Here is a 23,974-nt window from a genome sequence, read left to right on the forward strand (position 1 = left end):
TTGTCCACATGTTTGTTCACCCTCAAAGAAATGTAACAGGTTAGTGAGGCAAGATCTTCCCTTGCAGAACCCATGCTGAGTCTTCCTCAATAACTCGTGTTCATCAATGTGCCTGCTCATTCTGTCCTTGATAATGGTTTCTAGTGACAAAAGGAAGGCAAAGATCAGTGACTCCAATAGATGGAGAAAAATATACTCAATATATCCAGAAATATCCAAAATTGTTGACAATTATTAGACTTCCTGTGGACAGGAAGGAGAGAACCCACATTAGCGCACACACAATGGTGGACAAGTGTGGTGGGCGGTGGCATCGATGCCAGAAGGGGAAGAGGACAGACATGCACCTGTCAATGCTGATGGCAGTCATTAGAGGTTGACTGGTATTATGCATGAATGACACAACCAAGAGAGATATTATAAAGATATATATTTCCACTTCGGTTATTATTAGAAATAAAATGTAGTTCAGACTGAGAAACAGAAGGCCTCCAAAGTCAGCAGCAGCCAAGTTCAGGATGTATGTAGTGAAGGGGCTCCTTTTAATGTGGAAACCAAGAAGACAGATGACAATTCCATTCCCCACAAGTCCAATAATGTAAATAATTGGTGAGAAGATGACAAGTATAAAGATCAAAATCTTTATCTTGATCATCGTTAGAGCTGCTTGATGTCTAGGTCGTATCATACGTATCACCATAGTGTGGTCCATCTTCCACAGGGGACGAGGATGTCTTGCTGGAATTGGTCATTGCAAAGCAATCTCACCTTTTTGCTATATAGACACTCCTGGCAGGAGAAAAGAGAGAAGACAGATATTGTCTCATTTCAAGCAGGTGATCAAGTAACAACGTAATATTTTTTTTAGTCTTACTCTGTTGATCTATCGAATTGTATCATTTCCAGACACCATTGTTTTAATTGAATTAAAAATGAGATGGCAAATGTAAGAAGGGGAAAAGGCAAGTGCAAAATTAGTCAGTTGAACCGTTTTTTTTTTTTAAATCATAGCTTATTCTCAAATCATCAAGCTATATCCGGAACAGAGCACAGAGTAGATGTGAAATTTCACAGCACATGCTTAATTACTTACAGTACAGAACAGGGAATCTCAGAGTAACTTACAGTCTCCTTCCCTTCCTGTCCCCAGAACAGACACCCTGTGAAGAAGGTGGGACTGAGAGAGCTCTTCAATAACTGCTCTTGAGAAAACAGCTCTGAAAGAACTTGCGGCTGACCCAAGGTCACCTAGCAGCTTTAGGTATACAGCAATACATTTCAACCAGTTAACCCACAAAAAAAAACTCCGCAAGATCTGGTTTACTCAGTGGTCATTTGCCCTGTAAAATCTGTACCATTTGTAGATTCACAACTTCCATGAAGTTGTCAGCATTGGTACCACGTGGGTTAAACGAAACCAGTTTCCGAATGGCTTTGACTTTAGTAAATGCAAACTAGGAACAGTACGTTTTTTTCAATGCTAGTTTAGTGGGGGCACTGCTGCATTTAGATAAATATTGATTGTTATGTACAGCTGAATTTATATTCCACAGGTCAGTGCAAATGTTTGGTTTAAAAGGGTTTATTCGTTTAGGAAATAATTTTTGAAATTAATACCTCGGGAGCTCTCCTGCTTTTACAAATTGGCAATAATTGTTGCAACCTTATTTCGTGTCCCTAGCAGCGCTTTAGCGACTCTTGATAGTTATGTGTTCTTTGTACATGCTCAGAAGTTCTATGTTTGTCTCATTGGACTGATTTTTTTTTTTTTTAAAAAATAAAATTAAGAGAAAATATGTTTGTTAACCTTTTTTTCTCGTCGCTTTCGTTCTTTAGAAGTATACAAAACTCACTGAGAGTGAGGAAGCTTCGTGTGACTTATGTGTGGATTTTAATATTTTGGAATTCGATTTTCTCCCACTGCACTGTTCTTCTTTGTCTCTTTACACACCATGATGGCCAAGCACGGCAGCCAAATTCAAACTGTAAAGAAGTACCAATTTCATGATACTAATATACAATGCAGGGATAGAGATAGAAGGAACACTGGTAAATGATTCCCAAGTTCAGGATGCGGAAGACCGGAGGACAGATCACCAAGGCTTGAATTCAGCAGGAGCTCACGGGAACGCAGCTCCTGAACCTCCAGGCGGGGTCTGCATGCAATGAGGAGTTCTCTCCCAGCTGCACACAGATTCCGGGGCTCAGGGCTCTTTTTCTAACAGGAGCTCCTCTGCATATTAGGCCACGCCCCCTGATGTAGCCAAACCTCCAAGAGCTTAGAGCACTCTTCGTAAACGGCCTACTGTAAGCTCCAGGAGGATTGGCTACCTCAGGGGGCGTGGCCTAATATGCAGAGGAGCTCCTACTAGAAAAAGAGCCCTGCCAGGGCATATGCAAATAAGAAATTGCTACTGAGCTCCTGCACCTTTTTCTCTACTTAATGACCCTTGCAGATCACAATTTCTTTTTTTAACTTATGTATAAATCCCCCTGAGGAAGCTTAATACGAATCCCGTTAAGTATTAATATTTTGGATTTCACACACACACACACACCTTGCACTGCTGTTCTTCATCTCATGACCTGCAATGGTGGGCAAACGTGAACAGTTAATTGCATTCTTACAAAATCCATTAGATGATGGACATGCATCTAAAAATGCTAAAAGATACGAGTAGAAACTGGCCAGTTGTTCCAGTTATTTTGTGTATGTAGATATACACACACAAGACAGCCTTTATTGGCATATATAAGCAGGCCTCAGATTCAGTGGGAGCTCACAGGAGCACAGCTCCTGAACCTTTCTGAGAGTTCCACCTCCTCCTTCTGAGAGTTCCACCCCCTTGTCCATTGAATAAAATGTGCAGATGCATAACAATCCCTGGATGAGCTCCGCCACCTGTTTTTCTACAAAGTGATCCCTGTATATAAAAATATGATAGAGGGATGGCCAGGTTACATATTAAAAGAGTAAAAAATCCATACAGAATAACATTAGGATCACATTAGATGATGGACATGGATCTAAAAATGCAGTGAGATCTAAGAATTGCAAGAGTGTCAATTCAAACCATAAAAAGTACAGACTTCATGATATTACTATAGCACTAAACTATTGTTTTATAACTGCACTTTACAAAAATTTTAAATTGTAACCTGTCTTAATTTTTAATCGATATATGATGGTGATTGTTTTATATTTTATTGTTGATGAGATGATGTTGTTAGCCGCCCTGAGCCTGCTTCGGCGGGGAGGGCGGGATACAAATATGAAAAATGAAATAAATAAATAAATATACGGTGCAAAGATAGAAGGAACACAAACTAAGCGATCACCAACTTTGAGATGTACGTGGTGAAAGGGTGTGGAAGCCAAGAAGACAGATCACAGTTTTGTTTCCCATAAATCCAAAAACAGGGAGAGCTTTGGGTTTCATGGTCAAGAATCTGCTCAGCACGCAGAAGGTTCAGGTTCAATCTCCGGCATTCCCAATGAGAAAAGAACAGATAGTGTGAAGCCTCATCTAGAGACCCTAGACTGCTGCTGCCAGTAAGAATAGACAGTCCTGACTTTGAGGAACCCACATTTGATTAATAATAAGGCAGTGTCATGTGTAAGTCATATGTATGTGTAACCTTATGTCTAAAACCTACCTCCTCTGAGATGGCTCCAACGTTAACGGTTCACGATGCTCCCAACTTGTAGATGTCTAGTTCTTAAAGGAAGTTTTCCAAGCAGAACTTGGGGGCAGAGAGACTGAGATGACAATGAACAAGCCGTAAGGTGGGTCTGCTTCTGTATGCTCTGCAGACGATGATGATAGGCAAGCGTGTGGCTGTCTTTCTACGGTGAGTTCCTAATTCCCCACTATGTGACAGTAATATCAGGGGAAATGCCTCAGAAGTAATACCCAGATAAATGTGCATGTGAAAATGTTATATGGTGATAAGTCTTTGCCTTATCTGTCTCCATCCAACGAACTGGTAAAAACGGAGTATCTCGTTTGTATATCCTTCCTGAAAAATGAGTGTTACATAAGGGAGTTTTGTAGTTCTCAAACACTAACTGGTGAGCAGAACAATTGGAAATAACTTACTGGATTCTCAGAGCTCATGGCAGTTTAATTTGATGTATTCGGCCTATTTTGTGCTTTTCTCTCCCCAAATGCTCCGACTGAAAAGCAAAGAATAACTCATATGTTGCACTGGCTATCAATATGATTTGATAAGCAGGCTTCTTCTGTCTCTCATGATGTTTGGCTGTGGTGAGTCAGGCGCTGATCACAAGCAGATGAGATGACAGTAACACCCCTTGCATCTGCTGTTGATAGAGGAGAGAAAGGTTGAAAGCACATGGGAGTTCTGGAGACATTGAGAGACCTTCCCCATAGGACTCTATGAATGCTGACCCACTACAGATGCAATACAGGGACAGAGGTTCTAATAACATATGTGAGAGAATTTAGGACATAGTTGTATGCTGGACCCCACTCAATTGTGTGACAAGACCATATTGCTGTCTCCAGAGCTGCCTTTCTGAGGGGAGGGAGTCCTCAGCAATCTGATGTCCCACTCCCCCACACTGATTTCCTGGGGATGATTTACAGCCATATAGTGTTAGAAGTGGGGCAATTCTGCTGAGAGAGCAGTTCCTCTGGAGAAGATGGATGCTTTGGAAGGTAGACTCTATGGCGGTGTACCCTACTGAGGTTCCTGTTCTTTTCAAGTTCCGCTTCCAAATCTATAGGCATTTCCGAACCCAGATCTGGCAACCCTACCCCCCATTCCCCACTGACGTTCAAGGGGGACCTGGGAACCCTACTTTGGTACTGAAGGATCTGTATTGGCTGATCATTTCTTTTTGAATACAATTGAAAGTGCTGCTTTTCACCTTCAGGTCCCTCAACTGCTTTGGGTCAAGGTAGCCAATGGGCCCCCACCTCCTGCCCTGTCCAGCCAGCTAGCAAAGACCCTCCTCCCAACCCCTGTTTTTGGTGGCCCTCTCTTGCAGGCGGCCAGTTGCTGTGGTGACTGGGACTGCTGCAGCCTGTGATACCAACATGATCCCCAGGCTCACTTATCTTGCTCATCTCTCTTGGTCAGACATGAGACTGAAACCGCTTCAAACCACTTCAATGGCCATCACCAAAGTTCATCTTCAGAAGTGTCCATGTCTGCCCAGTAGTTAGGGCGGCATACTAGACAGAGTTAGGGTTGCCAACCCCCAGTTGGGGGCAGGGGATCCCCTGGTTTGGAGGCTCTCTCGCCGCTTCAGGAACCAGGGAGGGGGGGGCATTGGGAAATATCTGGTGGGCACTCCATTATTCCCTATGGAGATCAATTCCCATCTAGACCCATAACTTGTTTGAGCACACCAAAAAAAGAGAGCTCTTCCTATCAGTCATGTGACTGGTCTTCTTCTTGGTTAGAGCTGCAGACATCCACCTGTATCTTGGGGACTTTTATGCTTTCTCCACAGTCAGTAGTCCATTCTGGAAACTCCCCATGAAGAGTTTTAAGCTTAGGTTTATTGAAAAGTACTTCTGTATAGAACTGTGTAGGTAAGCCGTCAAACAGAGGGATGCCTCTTTCATGTGGAAGAACCGGATCCTGTGCAGGCTGGGTTTTATGCAATATCGACAGCTCCTCATATAAACTCAGTTGTCAAAATTAATGTATCATGTTCCAGTCAACACACCAATGTTTAGGGTCCATCTATACTCAGCCCTTCACTATGCAAAAGAGTCTTGGAGCAACTTACAATCACCTTCCCTTTGTCTCCCCATTAAAATAAAAAAGGTAGTCCCCTATGCAAGCACCAGTTGTTTCCAACTCTGGGTGACGTTGCTTTCACAACGTTTTCACGGCAGACTTTTTACGGGGTGGTTTGCCATTACCTTCCCCAGTCACCTACACTTCCCCCCCAGCAAGCTGGGTACTCATTTTACCAACCTCGGAAGGATGGAAGGCTGAGTCAACCTGGAGCCGGCTACCTAAATTGGGATCGAACTCAGGTCATGAACAGAGTTTAGGACTGCAGTACTGCAGCTTTAACACTCTGCGCCACAGGGCTCTTTCATCTCCCCGTAACAAACACCCAATAAGGTGATCTACTCACTCTTCCTCTGGCTGGATAAGTCCTGGTGAATGAAAAATCTCTGGAGTTCATGGCTCCTGACAGGAAGGAAGTATTGGGGTCACATTCTACTCACAAAGCTTGAAGCATGTCATGAATTTTCATCAAAAGCAACAAGGGATCAATTTAAAGATCAGGAATCAAAACCTTACAGCAGTAACCAAAAACTTTTGTTGTTCAGTCACACAGTCAAGTTTGACTCTTAGCGACCCCATGGACAAAGTCACACCAGGCCCTCCTGTCTTCCGCCATCCTCCGAAGTCTGCTCAAATTCGGGTTTGTTACATCAGTTTGTTACATCGGGTTTGTTACATCAGTAACAAACTAGGAGACCAATATCCAACACTAGGTGACCAATATTTTCAAGCAAAACATTATATGGAAATCTTCACATCTACAGTTTGACTGGGAAAATCAGGAAGCATTTGGCTATTGTGAAGGCGTCATAGTGACGCTGGAGCTGTGGTGCCCTGTTCCTCTCTATTAATTATTTTTTGGGAATATTTTTTTCTTCTCACGGCACTGTTGTTTTTCTTGTTCTTGCATACAACGGTGAGCAAGCATGACAGCCAGTTGCATTGATATAAAATTTGTTGCATGAGAGACACCGATCTATAAATGCTGAAGGATATCAGTAGAAACTGACCAGTGATATCAATGAATTGCAAGAGTGCCAGTTCAAGCCATAAAGTACGGACTTCATGACATAGGGTTCATAATATGCAGTGCAGGGATATAGATAAAAGAAGAACGAAATTCGTGTCCACCAAGTTCAAGACGTAAGTAGTGAAAGGATACAGACGCCAAGAGTACCGATCACAATTTCATTGCTCATAAGTCCAATACTCCAAAGAAGCATGTCAAGATTTAAATGCCATGCCTCTAAGAGCTGTAGAGAATTCCTTTGGGGTTACAAATGGAGCTATTTTGAATTGGGATCCCTGTGTACCTGTTTGGTCCAGCATTCAATGTCTTGGTCCAAAATCAGGGGGAGTGCTTTGGGCTTATTGCTTGACAATTTGTTTGGCCAGGGCTTTTTTTTTGTAGCAGGAACTCCTTTGCCTATTAGGCCACACCCTCCTGATGTAGCCAATCCTCCAAGAGCTTACAGTGGGTCCTGGAAGAAGAGCCGTGTAAGCTCTTGAACGATGGGCTAAATAAAAGGGGTGTGGCTATATATGTAAAGGCGATCCTACAAAAAAAAAAGCCCTGTGTTTGGTCCGCAGGTTCAGATTCAATCTCCAGCATTCTCAGTTTGAAAGGATCAGTTAGTGAGGAGGTGGAAGTGGCCTCATCTGGAGACTCTGGACAGCTGCAGCCAGTCCGAGTAGACCATGGGTGTCAAACCAAGGGTCGAATCAGGCCCCCAGAAAGCTCCTATTAGGCCCCCAACAACTGGCTGTCATCTGCTACCTTCTCCCTATCTCTTGCTTCCTTCTGCATAACAGCTTGCTTTGCCAGGCTTGCTCAATCACACAGCAGTTACAGAACAAAACTTCTATTTTCTGCATTGGCTGAGGCTCCTCCTTTGGGGAGGAAGGGGGGAGAGGGAGAACTTGTTTTTCCAGGCTCTCTCAATAGCAAAGCAGTACCACTGAGCCAAGCCTTTCTCCCTTCTATTGGCTGAGGCTCCTCCCTTCCCTGTCCCCTGGGAAAGGAAGGAAAGAGCCAGAGCTTCCTTTGCCCAGTTCCCTGGATCTCATCAGAAAGATACAAAGACAGCACCCTTAAGACAAATGAGTGATAATGTTTTAAACATGTTTTAAGTCTTTTAAAAACAATTTAATTGTGTTAAGTCTGCTACCTAATCTTCTTTAGATTAGTCTGCCAGCCTATTTTTTTTTGTTTTTTGTACAAATATGCACTCTATTTTTTTTCCTAATAGCTTTAATTCGAAAGCCTCTGTGTAGAAGAGGGGAAAAACCAAGCTTGGCAGAAAGTCGGAGAAAGCCTCCGAGAAGAGAAGTGTGTTGGAGTACACACATGACCCAACCTGAGATTGCCCGGCCCAACAAGGTCTCATTTATGTCAGATATGGCCCTCATAACAAATGAGTTTGACAACCCTCTAGACAGTCCTGACATTGAGAAAGCCACAATCTGATATCCACAGAATAAGGCGCTTCTGTGTGTAAAATGCACACATATGTATCCTTATAACAAAAACCTCCCTCCTCTGCGATGGTTTCAATATCAACTGTTTGTAATGCTCCAAATCTGTTGACGTGTCCTTCTTCATGGAACTTTTCCAAGAAGAACTTCAGGGCAGAGAGACAGAGCTGACAATGAACAAGCAGCAAGGTGTGTCTGCTTCTATATGTTCTGCAGAAGATGTTGACGATTGGCAAGGGTGTAGCTATCTTTCTGCTTTGAGCTCCTGATTACCCACAATGTGACCTTAATATCAGGGGAAATGCCTTAGGAGGAATCTCAGAATAAACGAGCACGTGAAAATATAATCAAGTGATAAGTCTTTTCCCTATCTGCCTCCATCCAACAAACTTGTAAAAACTGGATATCTGTCACGAGCTGGGGCTGAGTCAGGCAAAGTCCAGGGGAGGTCCAGGGTCTGCAACTGGTGAGCAAGGTGGGTCCAAGGCACCAAAACAGAATCGTAATCCAGGTATCACAGGTCAGAGGTTCCGAAGCCGAAGTCAGGGGGTCCAGAGGTCCAAGCCAAAGTCAGGAATCCAAAAGCCAAAGTCAAGAGCCGGCGTGGATGCTAGGATGTCAGGTATGTGACTAGTTGTTTCCACAAAGCCTCCTCCCAAAGCCCACAGCTATATAGCCCTCTGCTGCCTGTTGCTCATTTGGGCTAATTGCTGTCTCAGAGCAGCAGCCAGGATCCTGCCGAAACTTAAGCATCCTCACACTTAGAAGGGCCAGAATCCTTTCAACACTCAGGGCTCAGGGAGCGTCTTGCTTGTGAGCGTGCCGCCCTCCTCCGATCCCTGAGGTCCCGACGAAGGCGGTCACGCACACGAGCCACCCGAGAGGGCGAGGCAGGGGGGCTTGGATCTTCTTCAGCAGGAGGCAGGGGCACTGGTGCAGGTGGCAGGGGCACAGTTCCTTCTGCAGGCTCTGCAGGCTCGGCTTCTTCTGCAGGGTCCCCAGCACCCATGACAATATCTCACTTGCATATCATTCCTGAAAAAATAGTGTTACGTAAGGGGGGTTTATAGTTCTCAAACACCGACAGATGAGTAGAACAATTGGGGATAACCTGCGGGATTCTCAGAGCCCCTGGTAGAGTTTATTTACTCTGCTTGTTGAGTCTATTTTGTGCCGTTATTTCCCCTAATGCTCACAGTGGTTCGCAACGTGAACAGAAAAGCAAAGAGCAAGTCATGTTGTGCTTGCTATCAATATTACTCGATGAGCAGGCTTCTTCTGTCTCTCATGATGCGTAAAGTGGTTGTGGTGAGTCATGTGATGATCACAAGCAGATGAGATGATGGTAAAGCCGTTTACATGAAACTGTTGTTGAAAGTGGAGGGGAAGGTTGAACGCCCATAGGACTTCTGGAAACTGTTAGGCAAATTGCCCTCAAAAGAGGTTTGGGAATTAGCGAGTGGGCAATTAAGCTTTAGCGAGATCTTGAGAATCTGTATATACAGGAGGTTTCTCCTTGAAAGTCACCCAAAAATGAGATATTTGTCTAATAATCAGGGGGTTTTATTATAGAATAAAGGCAAACATACAAGGATATAAAATCACAAAGCACACATACAGTCCAAATTAAAATAGCATTGAAATAGACAGGGATATACACACGGGTAGACAGTGTAATAATTACCTGTCGTAGTCTTCGAGGAAGGCTCCAATGGCAACGAAAAAGGATATATGGGGAGGACCCTCATCTGATCAGATATCGGGGGCGTATCTAGCAGCAGGGTATGAGGTACTGTCAGATGCACCCGTGTGGGGAGTTGGGTCAGAGGTTATAAGGACTACCTTGAACCTTTAGGGGGTAGGAGGTCCAGGGAATTAAGATACTGGGTCAGATGGGACATGATGCTGTACCAAATGGTACATTAGAAAAAGGGGAGGTTCCAATGTGACAGTTTGGGCAAGGCATGGGTGGAGGTATGGGTATAGGTATGGGTGGAGGGGATTAAGCAAGCTATCCAAACTTATCTAAAAGTGACAATAGAGGGTCAAATTGGTACCTAAGGTGACACCCGATCTATAATAGTTCTGGCTCTAGGTTAAGGCTGGTCTTCCTCTTCTGGCTCTTCTGGTCGGCACCATCCTTCGTCTAAAGTTCCGTTTGACAAAGATTTGGGCGGTCCGGCAGGATCCATGCCTAAGCTAAGCGCGATTGCCTTATGTAGATGTTTGAAACAGCTGTTGAGTACGTGATCCTCTCGCTTCTCTGTCATGGAGTCTGGCAGTGCAGGAAAATGGTTGCTGATGCTGTTAGCCTACCACCATGGCTTTGATGGACAAGGCTGGAAAACATTTGCCTGGACAGTTCCTGGCGGTGTGACTTCTTCCACTGCAACGGTCGAGATGGTGCATGCACGGAGCGGCTGGGAACCCATCTGTAGTTCTGGCGAGCACTCTTCCAGAGATATAGAGTGTCATTGTAATGCTGAGGCTGTATTCACATAAGTCTTTTAGAAAATGGTAGGTAAAACCCAAGTTTCGCAGCAGATGTGTGTGAGTTGGAACTCCAGGCACCCGGGCAACCAAATGGGTGATCACGATGTCCGTATATAAGTGAAATTAGGGGTCTTTCGCTCACAAGACATAGAGAGACCTTCCCCAGGGGACTTCATGTCTGCTGCCCCACGGAACCTAAAAAGGTACTAAGTGGAAAGAGGTACTAATAATTTGTGAGGTTAATTTTAGTTCTTAGGAATTAAAGGTACCTTTTAATGTTAGAATTTTGAGTAAATAACACTGGCGGGGGGTCAAGTAATGGGGGGAGGGGTGATTAGAAAGAAGCATATGGGATAGATGAAAAGAAGTTACCAATGGAAATTGTTACCCTATGTTATCAATAAAATTGTTTAAAACTAATAAGGTAAGTGAGAGAACTTAGGAGATACTTGTATGCTGGCCCACACTCAATTCTGTGAGAAGACCATATTGCTGTCTCCAGAGTTGTCTTTCTGCAAAAAAAAGAAAGAAAAAAAAGTCTTAAGCATTCAGTGGGGACCCCAAGTGCCTAACGATATCATTCTTCCAATTGCATCAATCCCCACAACGATCAGCTGGGAGGTAAAGAACATAAGGGAAGCCATGTTGGGTCAGGCCAATGGCCCGTCCAGTCCAAAACTCTGTGTCATACAATGACCAAAACCCAGGTAGGTTAAGCTGACTGAGAGTGACTGGTCCCAAGTCACTTGGCAAGCTTCCATGGCAGAGTGGGGATTTGAGCTTGGGTTGCCTGCATCCTAGAACAACGCACTGACTCTTACACTGCACTGGAACACATTGCTTATGGAGGCGTTTGGCAGACATTCAGTTGGCAGTGACTGGTGAGAGCCCTTTTGGTGATTCCCCCTGGAATTTGGAACTCATAAGAAGAGCCCTGATGGCTTAGACCAGTGGTCCATAGACCTGCATCCTGTCTTACATAATGGCTAACCAGATCCTCTGGAGGGCCAACCACAGGGCATAGAAGCTGAGGCCTTCCCCTAACGTTGCCTTCTGGATCTGGGATTCAAGTGTTGACTACTTCTGAATGTGGAGGTTCCCTTTAGTTACCACAGCTGGTAGCCAATGGTAGACCTATTCCCCGTGAATTTATAAGAGCTATAAAATTTATCTGTATAAACGTCCCAAGAAGGGAAAAAAATAGACATTTCTGTTCTGAAAGACATTTTGAAGGGCCTTGAGTCTGCATAGGGGTTTATTTGAACTTTGTTGATATTCTTGATTATGAAAATACTTTATATTTCACTGTGAGCCTTTCTTGGTGCTGATAGAATAGGGGGGAAAGCACATATGCTTCCTAAAACAAGCAAGCAAGCAAAAAATGACATCTCCCATGTACTCACCAGATCCAGTGCATTATTCAATAGGAATGCTGGGTCCAAAAAGGGCCTACACAGCTTGCCTTTCACAATCTGCACACTCTCATTCTAACAGATGTGGTGCCCACTTGGGCCAGATTTTTAAATGGCTCATAGAAAAGCACTCATCTCATATTCGTAACACTTCTGCTTACAAGGAGCCGCATAGCTTAGAAAAGTTCATTTCTATAACAGAGGGTTCAGTCTGCAGCTGCAGTTTCCACTTCTTTTCTGGATGTGGTGATCATCCTTCCCTTGTTGTTGTTGCTCAGTTGCACAGTCGAGTCCGACTCTTTGCAACCCCATGGACCAAGTCACGCCAGGCCCTCCTGTCTTCCACCATCCTCCAAAGTCTGCTCAAAGTCATGTTTGTTACATCAGTAATGCTGTCCAGCCATCTCATCTTTTGCCGTCCCCTTCTTCTTTTGCCTTCTGTCTTTCCCAGCATCAGGGGCTTCTCCAGTGAGTGCTCCCTTCTCATTGGGTGGCCAAAGTATTTGAGCTTCAGCTTCAGCATCTGACCTTCCAGGGAACAGTCTGGGTTGATTCCCCTTAGGACTGACTGATTGGATCTTCTTACTGTCCAAGGGACTCTCAAGATTCTTCTCCAGCCCCACAGCTCAAAAGCATCTATTCTTCTGCGCTCGGCCTCCCTTATGGTCCAGCTCTCACAGCCATACATTATTACTGGGAATACCATTGCTTTGACTATATGGACTTTTGTTGGCTGGGTGATGTCTCTACTTTTTATTATACTACCCAGGTTCACCATAGCTGTTCTCCCAAGGAGCAAACGTCTTTTAATTTCATGGCTGCAGTTACCATCTGCAGTGATCTTGGATCCCAGAGATGTGAAGTCTGTCATTACTTCCATGCCTTCCCCTTCTATTTGCCAAGGTGTGATGGGGCCGGATGCCATGATCTTAGTTTTTTTGATGTTGAGTTTCAAGCCTATTTTTGTATTTTCCTCTTTTACCCTCAACAAGAGGTTCTTTAGGTCCTCCTCACTTCCTGCCATTAGTGTGGTATCATCTGCATATCTGAGGTTGTTGATGTTTTTCCTGACGGTATCCTTCCCTTACCTAATTGTTATTTAGTTATTCACTTTATACCTTACTTTTTCTCTCCAGTGGGGGCTGAAGCAACTTGCATTGTTTTCTGTGTCTCCATTTTGTCTTCACAACAAGTCTTTGAGGCAGCTTAGGCTAAGATGTTGTGGTTGTCCCGAGGTTACCCAGCAAGCTTCTGTAGCAGAGCGGGAATTTGAACCTGGGTCTCTCAGATCCTAGACTGGCATGTTTGATCCAATTTAAAATGCTGCCGCCCTCAAATTTAGTGACAGAGGCTATATTGTAGTTCTACAAGGTCAATGCCCGGCTGAAACCATATTCATGAACGGTTTCCCACATTATGGAATTGTCACATTCTGTTGTGTATGTGGACCAAAGTGAAGACTATTATGGGAGTTCTTGCCTGGCTCATTGGAGCCTTTAGGTCTGAGCTTGGGGACTCAGGAACGATGGGCAGGAGGATCCAAATCCCTGCCCCAATCACGAGCCCCCTGCTGGTTTGAAGGATCCAATGGCGTCCTTGCGTGGGAACCTATAAGTTGGCCCCTTTGACCCACTTCTCCAGTCATTTAGTGTAGCCCTATATGGTGCTGTACTTGATAAAGAGCTATGATCACTACCACCTCGCTTCTTCCTTGCATTGAACCACTATCTATCTATCTATCTATCTATCTATCTATCTATCTATCTATCTATCTATCTATCTATCTATCTATCTATCTATCTATCTATCTATCAATCATCTATCTATCTATCTATCTATCTATCTATCTATCTATCTATCTATCTATCTATTATCTATCTATCTATCTATCTATCTATCTATCTATCTATCTATCATCTATCTATCATCTATCTATCTATCTATCTATCTATCTATCTATCTATCATCTATCTATCTATCTATCTATCATCTATCTATCTATCTATCTATCATCTATCTATCTATCTATCTATCATCTATCTATCTATCATCTATCTATCTATCTATCTATCTATCTATCTATCTATCTATCTATCTATCTATCTATCTATCTATCTATCATCTATCTATCTATCTATCATCTATCATCTATCTATTAATACTGAAGGAGTGGTGATGTCCATCAAAGAGAGGGCAGATTTGGTGGAACAAAACGCCCATCAGTCCTCTTTGAAACTGCATCTTTTGCCCTGTGGCTTTTTTGCATTGTGATGCAATGCCGGGAAACATGACTCATGCTTCATGCCAACAGCTTGTGGTTGGAAGCCACAGACAGCATGAAAGAGAAGCGCTGAAAGCCACAGCTGGCCTGGCTAGACGTTCACATTCTCTTCTCGCTTCAATCACAATCCAGTCTCAACCTCTGCCAGCCCCTCCCCCTCCCCCTCAGCCTTCTGCTTGAGGAAAACAGGAAATGTTTTTTGAAATGTCTTTAAATGAACTGTGTTCTTATTGATCGCTCTAACAATAACACAAAAGTGGAGCTGAGGAAACTCGGGCATTAGCATGGTTACCAACCTCGAGGTGGTGCAAAGAGCGAAAGGAAACCGCTAAGCAAGAGCCATCACTCCATTAGTGACATAGAACTGCTATTATTGCAAAAAAATTACTGAGGAAGGAAACAAGCTGGCGGGACGCAACCCAGAAATATAAATAACAGATTGTGCTCATAGATTACATAGGCGTACAAATAGATACACTCCTCTCTGTTTCTCCAGCAAACAGCGATAAGTCCATAGAAGGAGCTTGTAGATTCCCAAAAGTTTCAATGAAAGAGACAGTAGTGGAAAAAATCCAACCAAAGATGCCTTTTCTGGATATAAATCAAGGACGTTTCAATAAATCTTCCACAGTTTAAATGGCTGCTTCAATGGAACCCCATTTCTATATTTCTAACATCCGACACAGAGTTCATAGTGCTCATAAAGAATCCTAGGTTCTCTTGATTTCCAGGCGACAGTAATAAATGCATCTATTTATTTGATTAAAATATTTATGCGTAGGGTGCTCAAGTAGCTAACAGTCGGGGCTTTTATTTATTTTTTTGTATCAGGAACTCCTTTGCATATGAGGCCACACACCTCTGCTGTAACCAGTCCTCCAAGAGCTTACAGGGCTCTTCTTACAGGGCCTACTGTAAGCTCCAGGAAGACTGGCTACATCAGGGGTGTGTGGCCTCATACGCAAAGGAATTTCTACTACAAAAAAGCCCTGCTAACAATAAGGCCTTTCAATATTTAAAATTGAAAAGTTATAGGTAAGACGTTCCCCCACAACGCCATCAAATCATAAAGAAATGCTGATGCAACAGAGCCAAGGATGAGAGCTAGTAAGAGTTTCCTGGGGGGTATGGCAAATGAAACAAACACGAGTCTTCACCTTTCTGGTGAAAGACAATAACAAATGAAGACAGATGAATTCCAAGGTTTGGGATCTGTGACCGATCCCCCTGGGAAACCATAGAGTTTTCCCGGAAACGCCTAGAGCGGCCCCACATGGGCATCACCATTTTGATGATGTCACTTTCGGGTGATGTCATTTTGGCATGCACACATGCATCGCACATGCGAATGTCCCCCGCCGGGGGATGAAGAGGACTTGGCAACCCTACCTGTTCTACAGTCTCCTCCCCACCAGGACACTTCCCTCGGCACAATTTGGAGGCCGCTGTCTCCTCAGACGTGTGGGTGAGGGAAGAAAGCCTGACCTTGGTCATATGCTTATTTGGTAATTATTTCTATTGGATTTCCCCTGATGCTAACATCACTTGGTGAGAAATCAGGAACTCAGTGGAAAGATAACCACACCATTTATGGTAGCTGTCTTCTGCAGATCATACAGGGAATTAAGAAGCCCACACATCTTGTTCCTTGTTCATTGCCCGTCTCCATCTCTGTGCCCTGAAATTCTACTTTTAAAGCTTTCCTTGAAGGACATCTTTAGAGCTTTGAAGTCATCTTGAACTGTTGACATTGGAACCATTCCAGAAGAGGTAAGTTTCAGATATCCCTATGGCAAGTCCTCAGATTAGCCGCCCTGAGCCTGCTTCGGCGGGGAGGGCGGGATACAAATAAAAATTATTATTATTATTATTATTATTATTATTATTATTATTATTATTATTATTATTATTATTATTATTATTATTATTATTATTATTCAGTGGGGACTCACAGGAGCACAGCTCCTGAACCTTTCTGAGAGTTCCACCTCCTCCTTCTAAGACTTCCACCTCCTCATCCATTGAATAGTAGGTACAGCTGCATAACAATCCCTGGATGAGCTCCACCACCTATTTTTCTACAAAATGACCCCTGCCTGTGACCACTGCTTTGTTTGCTTTGGGAAACATAGCCATTAATTACACAATTGGCTCTATAAATTATGATGCAAAGATTTGGAGATCTATTAACACCATGAGAAGTTGCTGGCGGTGGGGAAGCTGGCATGAAAGTGGGGTGGCTGACAAGAGACCAGATTGGGGGAGTAGACAAGACAACAGACTTGTGGGGGGGTAGAGACAGAGGGTCAGGGATGGAAGGACAGGCATTATGGAGAGCCAGTGTGATGTGGTGGTTAAGAGTATCCGATTGTGACCTGGATAAGAGGGTTTGATTCTTCGTTTTTTCTTCACATGAAGCCTGCTGGATGACCGTGAGCCAGTCACAGTTCTCTCAGAACTCTCTCATCCCCACCTGCCTCACAAGTTGCTGGTTGTGGGGAGACGAAGGAAAGGTGATTGTAAGCTGTTTTGAGACTCCTTAAGGGACAGTGAAGTGGGACATGAAAATCTTGTCTTCATCTATGGGTGGGAAGAGGAGGAGACTGACGAAAGAAAGGGAGGCAGAGGGGAAGGTGGCGATGATGACCAGTGTTATAATATAATAATAATTTTTTTTTATTTATACCCCGCCCTCCTCGCCGAGGCAGGCTCAGGGCGGCTTACAAGGCATGATATAACAATATCATGTTATGACAATAAAACAAAATAATACAATCAATAAAAACAGGATAATGCAATTAAATACAATACATAAGTTAAGAAATTAAAATAACTAATCTAAAAACAGTATCGCTTAATGGTGCTACAGTGTTGGGAGTAAGGGCACATGGAGAAGAAAAAATGGGAGAAGGAGGTGGCAGGGAGGAGACAGAGAAAGTGTCACGGTGCTGGTGTCAGAAGTCAGAGGATAATGAGTGCATTTATCAGTGAGTTTCTCAAAGGTCATCTCTAGAATCATTGAATCATAGAATCAGAGTTGGAAGGGACCTCCGGGGTCATCTAGTCCAACCCCCTGCACGATGCAGGAAATTCACAAATACCTACTCCCAGGGCCTTTTTTGTAGAAAAGGCCCACCAGGAACTCATTTTCATATTAGGCCACACCCCCTGACATCACCATTGTTTAGAATAAGGCTTTTTGTAGAAAAAGCCCAGCAGAACTTTATTTGCATATTAGACCACACCCCCTAATGCCAAGTCAGCCGGAGCTGCGTTCCTGTGCGTTCCTGCTCACAAAAAAAAAAAAAAAAAAAAAAAAAAAAAGCCCTGCCTTCTCCTAGATTCACAAGGTCCCCATTGCTGTCAGATGGCCGTCTAGCCTCTGTTTAAAAAGATATCTAGATATCTCTGTTTAAAAGATATCAACATTTTCCTGACTGTTGAGGAAAAGACTAATCCTGAGTGCTCAAGTGGTGACTTTATACATGTTGTCAAAGTTTAGAAAAGTAGAGTTTTCATGACTCAGAAGACAAAAAAAAAAGATTTCTACTCTTTGTCTACAATTTGTCATGAATGATCCTTTGGGCGAGGATGCACTGAGTTTATTCTGGAAAAGTCTGGTGCCTTTAGAATGCAACCGCTTTCTCTGATTTTGTTGAAATGTGACATTGCCCCCTTTCAATGAAGCGTACAGTCCTTGAGGATTGCATCCTGATTGATGAATAGGGATAGGGAAATCTTAGAGGGTGCACATAAATAAATTCTGAAAAATCTTGTGTCTTTAGAAGACAAATACTTTATCCTGGTTTGCTGAAATGTGGGACCTCCATCCTTTGGGTGAAATGTAGGATCCCTGAAAATGTTGCCCCAAAGAACTGATTGACTGGAATGAAAAATCTGTGTGTAAAAAAAAAAAAAAAAAAAGACTTATTTTGAAATGTCCTGTTCACACGTATGCGTGTAAGCTCTTTCTGTCCTAGAAACGGATTGTCAGTTCAAGACAAGAGATGGATTTTTGACCAGTTGTCTGTTTTTTGTTTTTTAACAAAGATTGCATTTCATCTTTGTTCAGTTATATCAATCGCTTTGGGCAGGGGTCATTTTGTGGAAAAATAGGTGGTGGAGCTCATTATCATAATTCGTTAGCATATGCTGCCCCACCCCCACCAGCCAAAAGCAGCCCGATGCAAGAAAGGAGAGCCCCGGGTGAGTGAGGCCTGCTTGGGCTGGCTAGAGATCCAGCCAGTCCAAGCAGGCCTTGCTCGCCTGGGGCTCTTCTGTGCTACCGCCCCCACAGTCAAAAGGCCAGCAAGCCGCCCACTGCCCAAAATCACATAAGAAGTGGAGAAAGGGTGGCATGGGCTTCTCCAGGGGTTAATGAGGGCTGCTGGGGGTGTGGCAAAGCTCCTGGTGGCTGGCTGGCTGCCTGCTTTCCTAATCCAGGGATTGTTATGCAGCTGCATCTACTCAATGGACAAGGTAGGTGGGGCGGAGGAAGGGGAACCCTCAGAAAGGTTCAGGAGCTGCACTCCTGTGAGCTCCTGCTGAATCTGAGACCTGGCTTTTGGAAAGAATTCCATGTGTGAAGAGAGCAAAATAAAGGGGGGGGGGGATTAAGCTGCATTGTTACTTGATCATCTACTTGGAATAAGACCATACCTCTCTTGTCTCTTTTCTCCTGCCAGGACTGTCCACATAACAAAAAGGAGAGATTGAATGCCAATTTCAGCAAGACTACCTTGTCTCCAGTGGAAGATGGACCACAGTATGATGATATGCACAATATCGGCTCCAGCGGCACTTGGATGTTCCTTATATTCTTGCCGTCTTCACGTCACGCATTTGTATCGTTGGACTTGTGGGGAATAGGGATGTGCAAAAAAAAAAAATTCGGAATTACACGGATTCGGAAGTACACGGGGAAAAAAAATCAGATTCCCCGTGTACTACTGAATACCGTATTCGGAATAGCCGCATATACAGTAATGCGCGGCTATTTCCGAATATACGGCCCTATTATACCCTATGGGCCATTGAAATCAATGGCAAATAGAGTATATTTGAAGCCGCCTGGAAGGGGGGGTTTGAGGGAGAGCCCCCAAATTTGCAGGGGACCTGCAGGGGACTCTCCCATCCAACCCCCCCAAGTCCCAAAAACATTGGGCCAGGGGGTCCCTGTCTTTGGGCTCCCCAAAAGGCCCATTGCCAACAATGATGGGGAAAGCCCAATTAGCCACTTCCTCCACTACAATTGCTGTGGGAAAAGTGGCTCTGGCAAGAGGGGGGTTTGAGGGAGAGGCCCCAAAACTGCAGGGCAGCTTCAGGGGACTCCCCAGCATGCAACCCCCTGGCCCCAAAAGACAGCACCCATCTGTGGGCACCCCAAAAGGAACACTGCTCCCAATGGTGAGAAAAAACCAATTAGAGCCACTTCCTCACTGCAATTGTCGTGGGAAAAGTGGCTCTGGGGAGCAGGAGGTTTTGAGGAGAGCCCCCCAAACTGCTGTGCAGCTTCAGGGCACTGTCCCCCACAAATTCCTGGGGCACCCAAAGCCAAACCTAACTTCACACCAGAGAATCTCTATAGGACCCAAATGCACTACATCCCTCTATCTACTCTATGAACCCCGCAGGCCCCTGGAACCAATGTAAACCCAGTTGCCAACGTCACTGCCACACAAAACACAATCTGCTCAAGGTCTGCTCTGCAGACCTGGCTGCAGCAAACCCAGATGCCATCTCTCCAGCCCTGCCCCAAACAACACGGGGAGAGCTGGCCAACAACAAAAAGCCTGCTGTTTCTGGGTCTCTCACCCAGGTGCCAACTTCCCTGCCACAGAACACACAATCTACAGATGCCAGCTCTCCAGCCCTGCCCCAAACAACATGGGGAGAGCTGGCCAACAACAAAAAGCCTGCTGTTTCTGGGTCTCTCACCCAGGTGCCAGCTTCCCTGCCACAGAACACACAATCTGCAGATGCCAGCTCTCCAGCCCTGCCCCAAACAACATGGGGAGAGCTGGCCAACAACAAAAAGCCTGCTGTTTCTGGGTCTTTGCTTGGCCTTTCACCAATAAGAAAAATTAAGCAAAATCAGTCAACACCCCCACCCCACCCCCAAACCAAGAAAAGTGACAACAGGAAAAAAAGGCCAAGCAAAGCAACTCAAGTTTTTAAAAAGTGGCCTTTTACCAATAAGAAAACTCAGGCCAAATCAGTCAACAACAACACCCCCACCCCTAAAACCAGAAGGAAAAGGGGGGACAAAAGTGGCCTTTTAAACAATGAAAATTAGACCAAACAGCACCCCCCCCAATAACCTGAAGATAAAAGTAACACAGCAGCAACACAACACAGCAGCAACAAATCAAACAATGAAACAGTAAAAAAATCAACTTTTAATAATACAGGAACTCCCCCCCCCAAAAAAAAAAACCCCTTCACCCTAACCCCAAGAAATCCAAGCCACCCAAATCAGGAGAAGTAAAAGGACACTGCACTTTAAAAAGTCCTCTCACTAAATTAAGATATGGGCAAATTAGCAAAAAAACCCCCACCCCAGGCCCCCACCCCCAACAGAACCTAACCCCAACCCCAAATAGGCTACCCTACCCACCCAGTACTCACCCACCCAAATCTGGACAAGTAAAGGGACTCTAGTCCTTTTACCAACAAAAACTAAAACAAGAACCCCAAAACTGTCTTACCTTGTCTTCTCTGAGTCCAGGAAGATCTGGTAAGGCAGTGAGAGAGCAGCAGGCAGGAGCTGAAGCCAAGGGCCAGCCACCAGCAGCAGCACAATCTCTCTCACACCAACCCACATACACCAACACAGCAATGGAGGGGTCCAGCAGGAAGACTCCTTAAAAAGGTTCTCTGGCCCTACAGAGAGCAATTTCAAAAAATAGCACTGCTCTCTGATTGGCCAGACAACAGTGCTTACTTGGATACCCAAGTAAGCAAAAGATCAAAAATAACAACAATGTAGCTGATGGCTGGGCCATCAGCTACACAACAGCCCTGCAAAGCATGCATTTGCAATGCATTTTGCAAATGCATGCTTTGGATTGGCTGCAGGGGCTCCTCCTCCCCCTCCCCCCCCTCCCTGATCCCAGGGAGGCTGGGAGAGGCGGGAAGAGGCCACTAAAGGCGGGAAAGCAGCTCCTTTGAGGCTGCAGGGAAGCCATTCCCGCCTTTTTCTTTGACAGCTTTGACAGCCGCATACTTCCGAATAGCTTTTCGGAAGTATACGGCGAGCCGTATTCGGCTGCCGCATAATAGGCGGCATTGGCATTCGGCTGCGGCCAATTCCAAATACAGCCGAATCAGTCTTGATTCAGCTGTATATTCGGTTCGGCCGAACCGAATGCACATCCCTAGTGGGGAATGGAACTGTCATCTACCTTTTCGGTTTCCAGATTAAAAGGAGCCCTTTCACGACGTACCTCCTGAACTTGGCTTTTGCTGACTTTGGACTCCTCCTGTTTTTGGATCTATCTTTTATTTTATTCCTAACACCTTTAAAGATTTAAAAAAAAAAAAAAAAAAACCTTTCATGGTTGCCCTATTCATGTATACTGCTAGTCAACTTTTATTGACCTCCGTCAGCATTCAGAGGTGCGTGTCGGTCCTCTTCCCCATCTGGTATCGATGCCGCCGGCCGCAATGCCAGTCCACCGCTGCGTGTGCCCTAATATGGGTTCTCTCCTTATTGCCCTTTGCAAGTCTATTATTTCTCAAACATTTCAGACTCCGTCGGACAGTCCTGACAATTTTCTGTCTGTTTATCGCAGCTGCTATTCTTTGCCTCTCTCTTGTCACCGCCTCCACCCTGATTCTGTTGTTCAAAGTCTTCTGTAAATCCCAGCAACCTCGGAGAGGAAGAATTTTAACCATCATCTTACTCACTCTCCTTTTCTACCTAATCTGTGCTTTCCCCTCAAATGTTATTTTGTCATTCAGATTTTTTTTTTTTAATTTGGAAAATGACGGTCTAACGTTTTATGGCTTCTTATGCGCCTGTCTGAATAGCTGTGTCAACCCAGTGATCTATTTCGCAGTTGGGAGAAAGAAGAGGGGTCAAAAAAGGCAGAGCCTAAAGGTCATACTCCAAAGGGCTTTTGAGGAAAAGGAAGAGCACAGAGAGGATTGGGGCACCCCAGCTCAGACATCAGTATGACACCTTCACAATAGTCAAATGTTTCCTGCTTTTCCAATCAAGTGGTAGATATGAAGATTTTTACACCTACTTTTGGGTTTCGGTAAGGTTACAAGGAGCCCCATGGCGCAGAGTGGTAAAGCTGCAGTACTGCAGTCGGAGCCCTCTGCTTACGACCTGAGTTTGATCCCAGCAGAAGCTGGTTCAGGTAGCTGGCTCCAGGTTGACTCAGCCTTCCATCCTTCTGAGGTCGGTAAAATGAGTACCCAGCTTGCTGGAGGGAAAGTGTAGATGACTGGGGAAAGCAATGGCAAACCACCCTTTACCTTTAAGAGCCTTGTGGCGCAGAGTGGGAAAGCTGCAGTACTGCAGTCCGAACTCTCTGCTCACGATCTGAGTTCGATCCTGGCGGAAGCTGGGTTCAGGTAACCGGCTCAAGGTTGACTCAGCCTTCCATCGTTCCGAGGTTGGTAAAATGAGTACCCAGCTTGCTGGAGGGAAAGTGTAAATGACTGGGGAAAGCAATGGCAAACCACCCTTTACCTTTAAAAGCCCCATGGCGCAGAGTGGGAAAGCTGCAGTACTGCAGTCCGAACTCTCTGCTCACGAACTGAGTTTGATCCTGGCGGAAGCTGGGTCCAGGTAGCCGGCTCCAGGTTGACTCAGCCTTCCATCGTCCCGAGGTTGATAAAATAAGTACCCAGCTTGCTGGAGGGAAAGTGTAGATGACTGGGGAAAACAATGGCAAACCACCCTGTAAAAATGTCTGCCATGGAAATGCCGTGATGTGACGTCATCCCAGAGTCAAAAACGACTGGTTCTTGCACAGAGACTACCTTTAACTTTAAGCTTACAAAATGTTTCTGATCTATGAATTGACCCCTTCTTGCTTTTCATGATCGATAACAATGTGATCCAGGCTATGTGGGTAGAATGTTATCCCAAGACCTCCTGCCTGCTGGGAGCCATGAACTCCAGAGTTTCTTTCATTCACTGGGCCTTTTCCAACCATATGTAGAATGAGGAATGAGGATCTGTCATGTATAAATCCAGTAAATAATGGTCAGTACAATTTTGTCCCAGATTAGCCCGGTGAAAACTTCTATCTTTGAATAAAATGAAGAAGAAGATATTGGATTTATATCCCGCCCTCCACTCCAAAGAGTCTCAGAGCAGCTCACAATCTCCTTTACCTTCCTCCCCACCACAACAGACACCCTGTGAGGTGGGTGGGGCTGGAGAGAGCTCTCACAGCAGCTGCCCTTTCAAGGACAACCTTTGCCAGAGCTATGGCTTACCCAAGGCCATTCCAGCGATGCAAGTGGAGGAGTGGGGAATCAAACCCGGTTCTCCCAGATAAGAGTCCGCACACTTAACCAC

The 23,974-nt window shown here is 44.7% G+C and overlaps 1 protein-coding gene across 1 annotated transcript; it reads left to right on the forward strand.

The window, feature by feature from the left end:
- Positions 1–9,540: 9,540 nt before the first annotated feature.
- Positions 9,541–22,615, forward strand: LOC132574863 (mas-related G-protein coupled receptor member A-like). Its single transcript, XM_060243095.1, has 4 exons — positions 9,541–9,558; positions 19,122–19,269; positions 21,817–21,958; positions 22,000–22,615. Exons 1-4 carry the CDS (start codon positions 9,541–9,543, stop codon positions 22,613–22,615), a joined length of 924 nt encoding a protein of 307 aa, XP_060099078.1.
- The last annotated feature ends 1,359 nt before the right edge of the window (positions 22,616–23,974 follow it).

This window comes from Heteronotia binoei, chromosome 7 (assembly GCF_032191835.1).
Source record: "Heteronotia binoei isolate CCM8104 ecotype False Entrance Well chromosome 7, APGP_CSIRO_Hbin_v1, whole genome shotgun sequence".
NCBI lineage: Eukaryota > Metazoa > Chordata > Lepidosauria > Squamata > Gekkonidae > Heteronotia > Heteronotia binoei.

Coding starts and splice junctions, on each gene's coding strand:
- LOC132574863 (XM_060243095.1), top strand. Junction 19,270..21,816: donor TATATTCTTGCCGTCTTCAC/GTCACGCATTTG, acceptor GCACATCCCTAG/TGGGGAATGGAACTGTCATC. Junction 21,959..21,999: donor ATTTTATTCCTAACACCTTT/AAAGATTTAAAA, acceptor TTTCATGGTTGC/CCTATTCATGTATACTGCTA.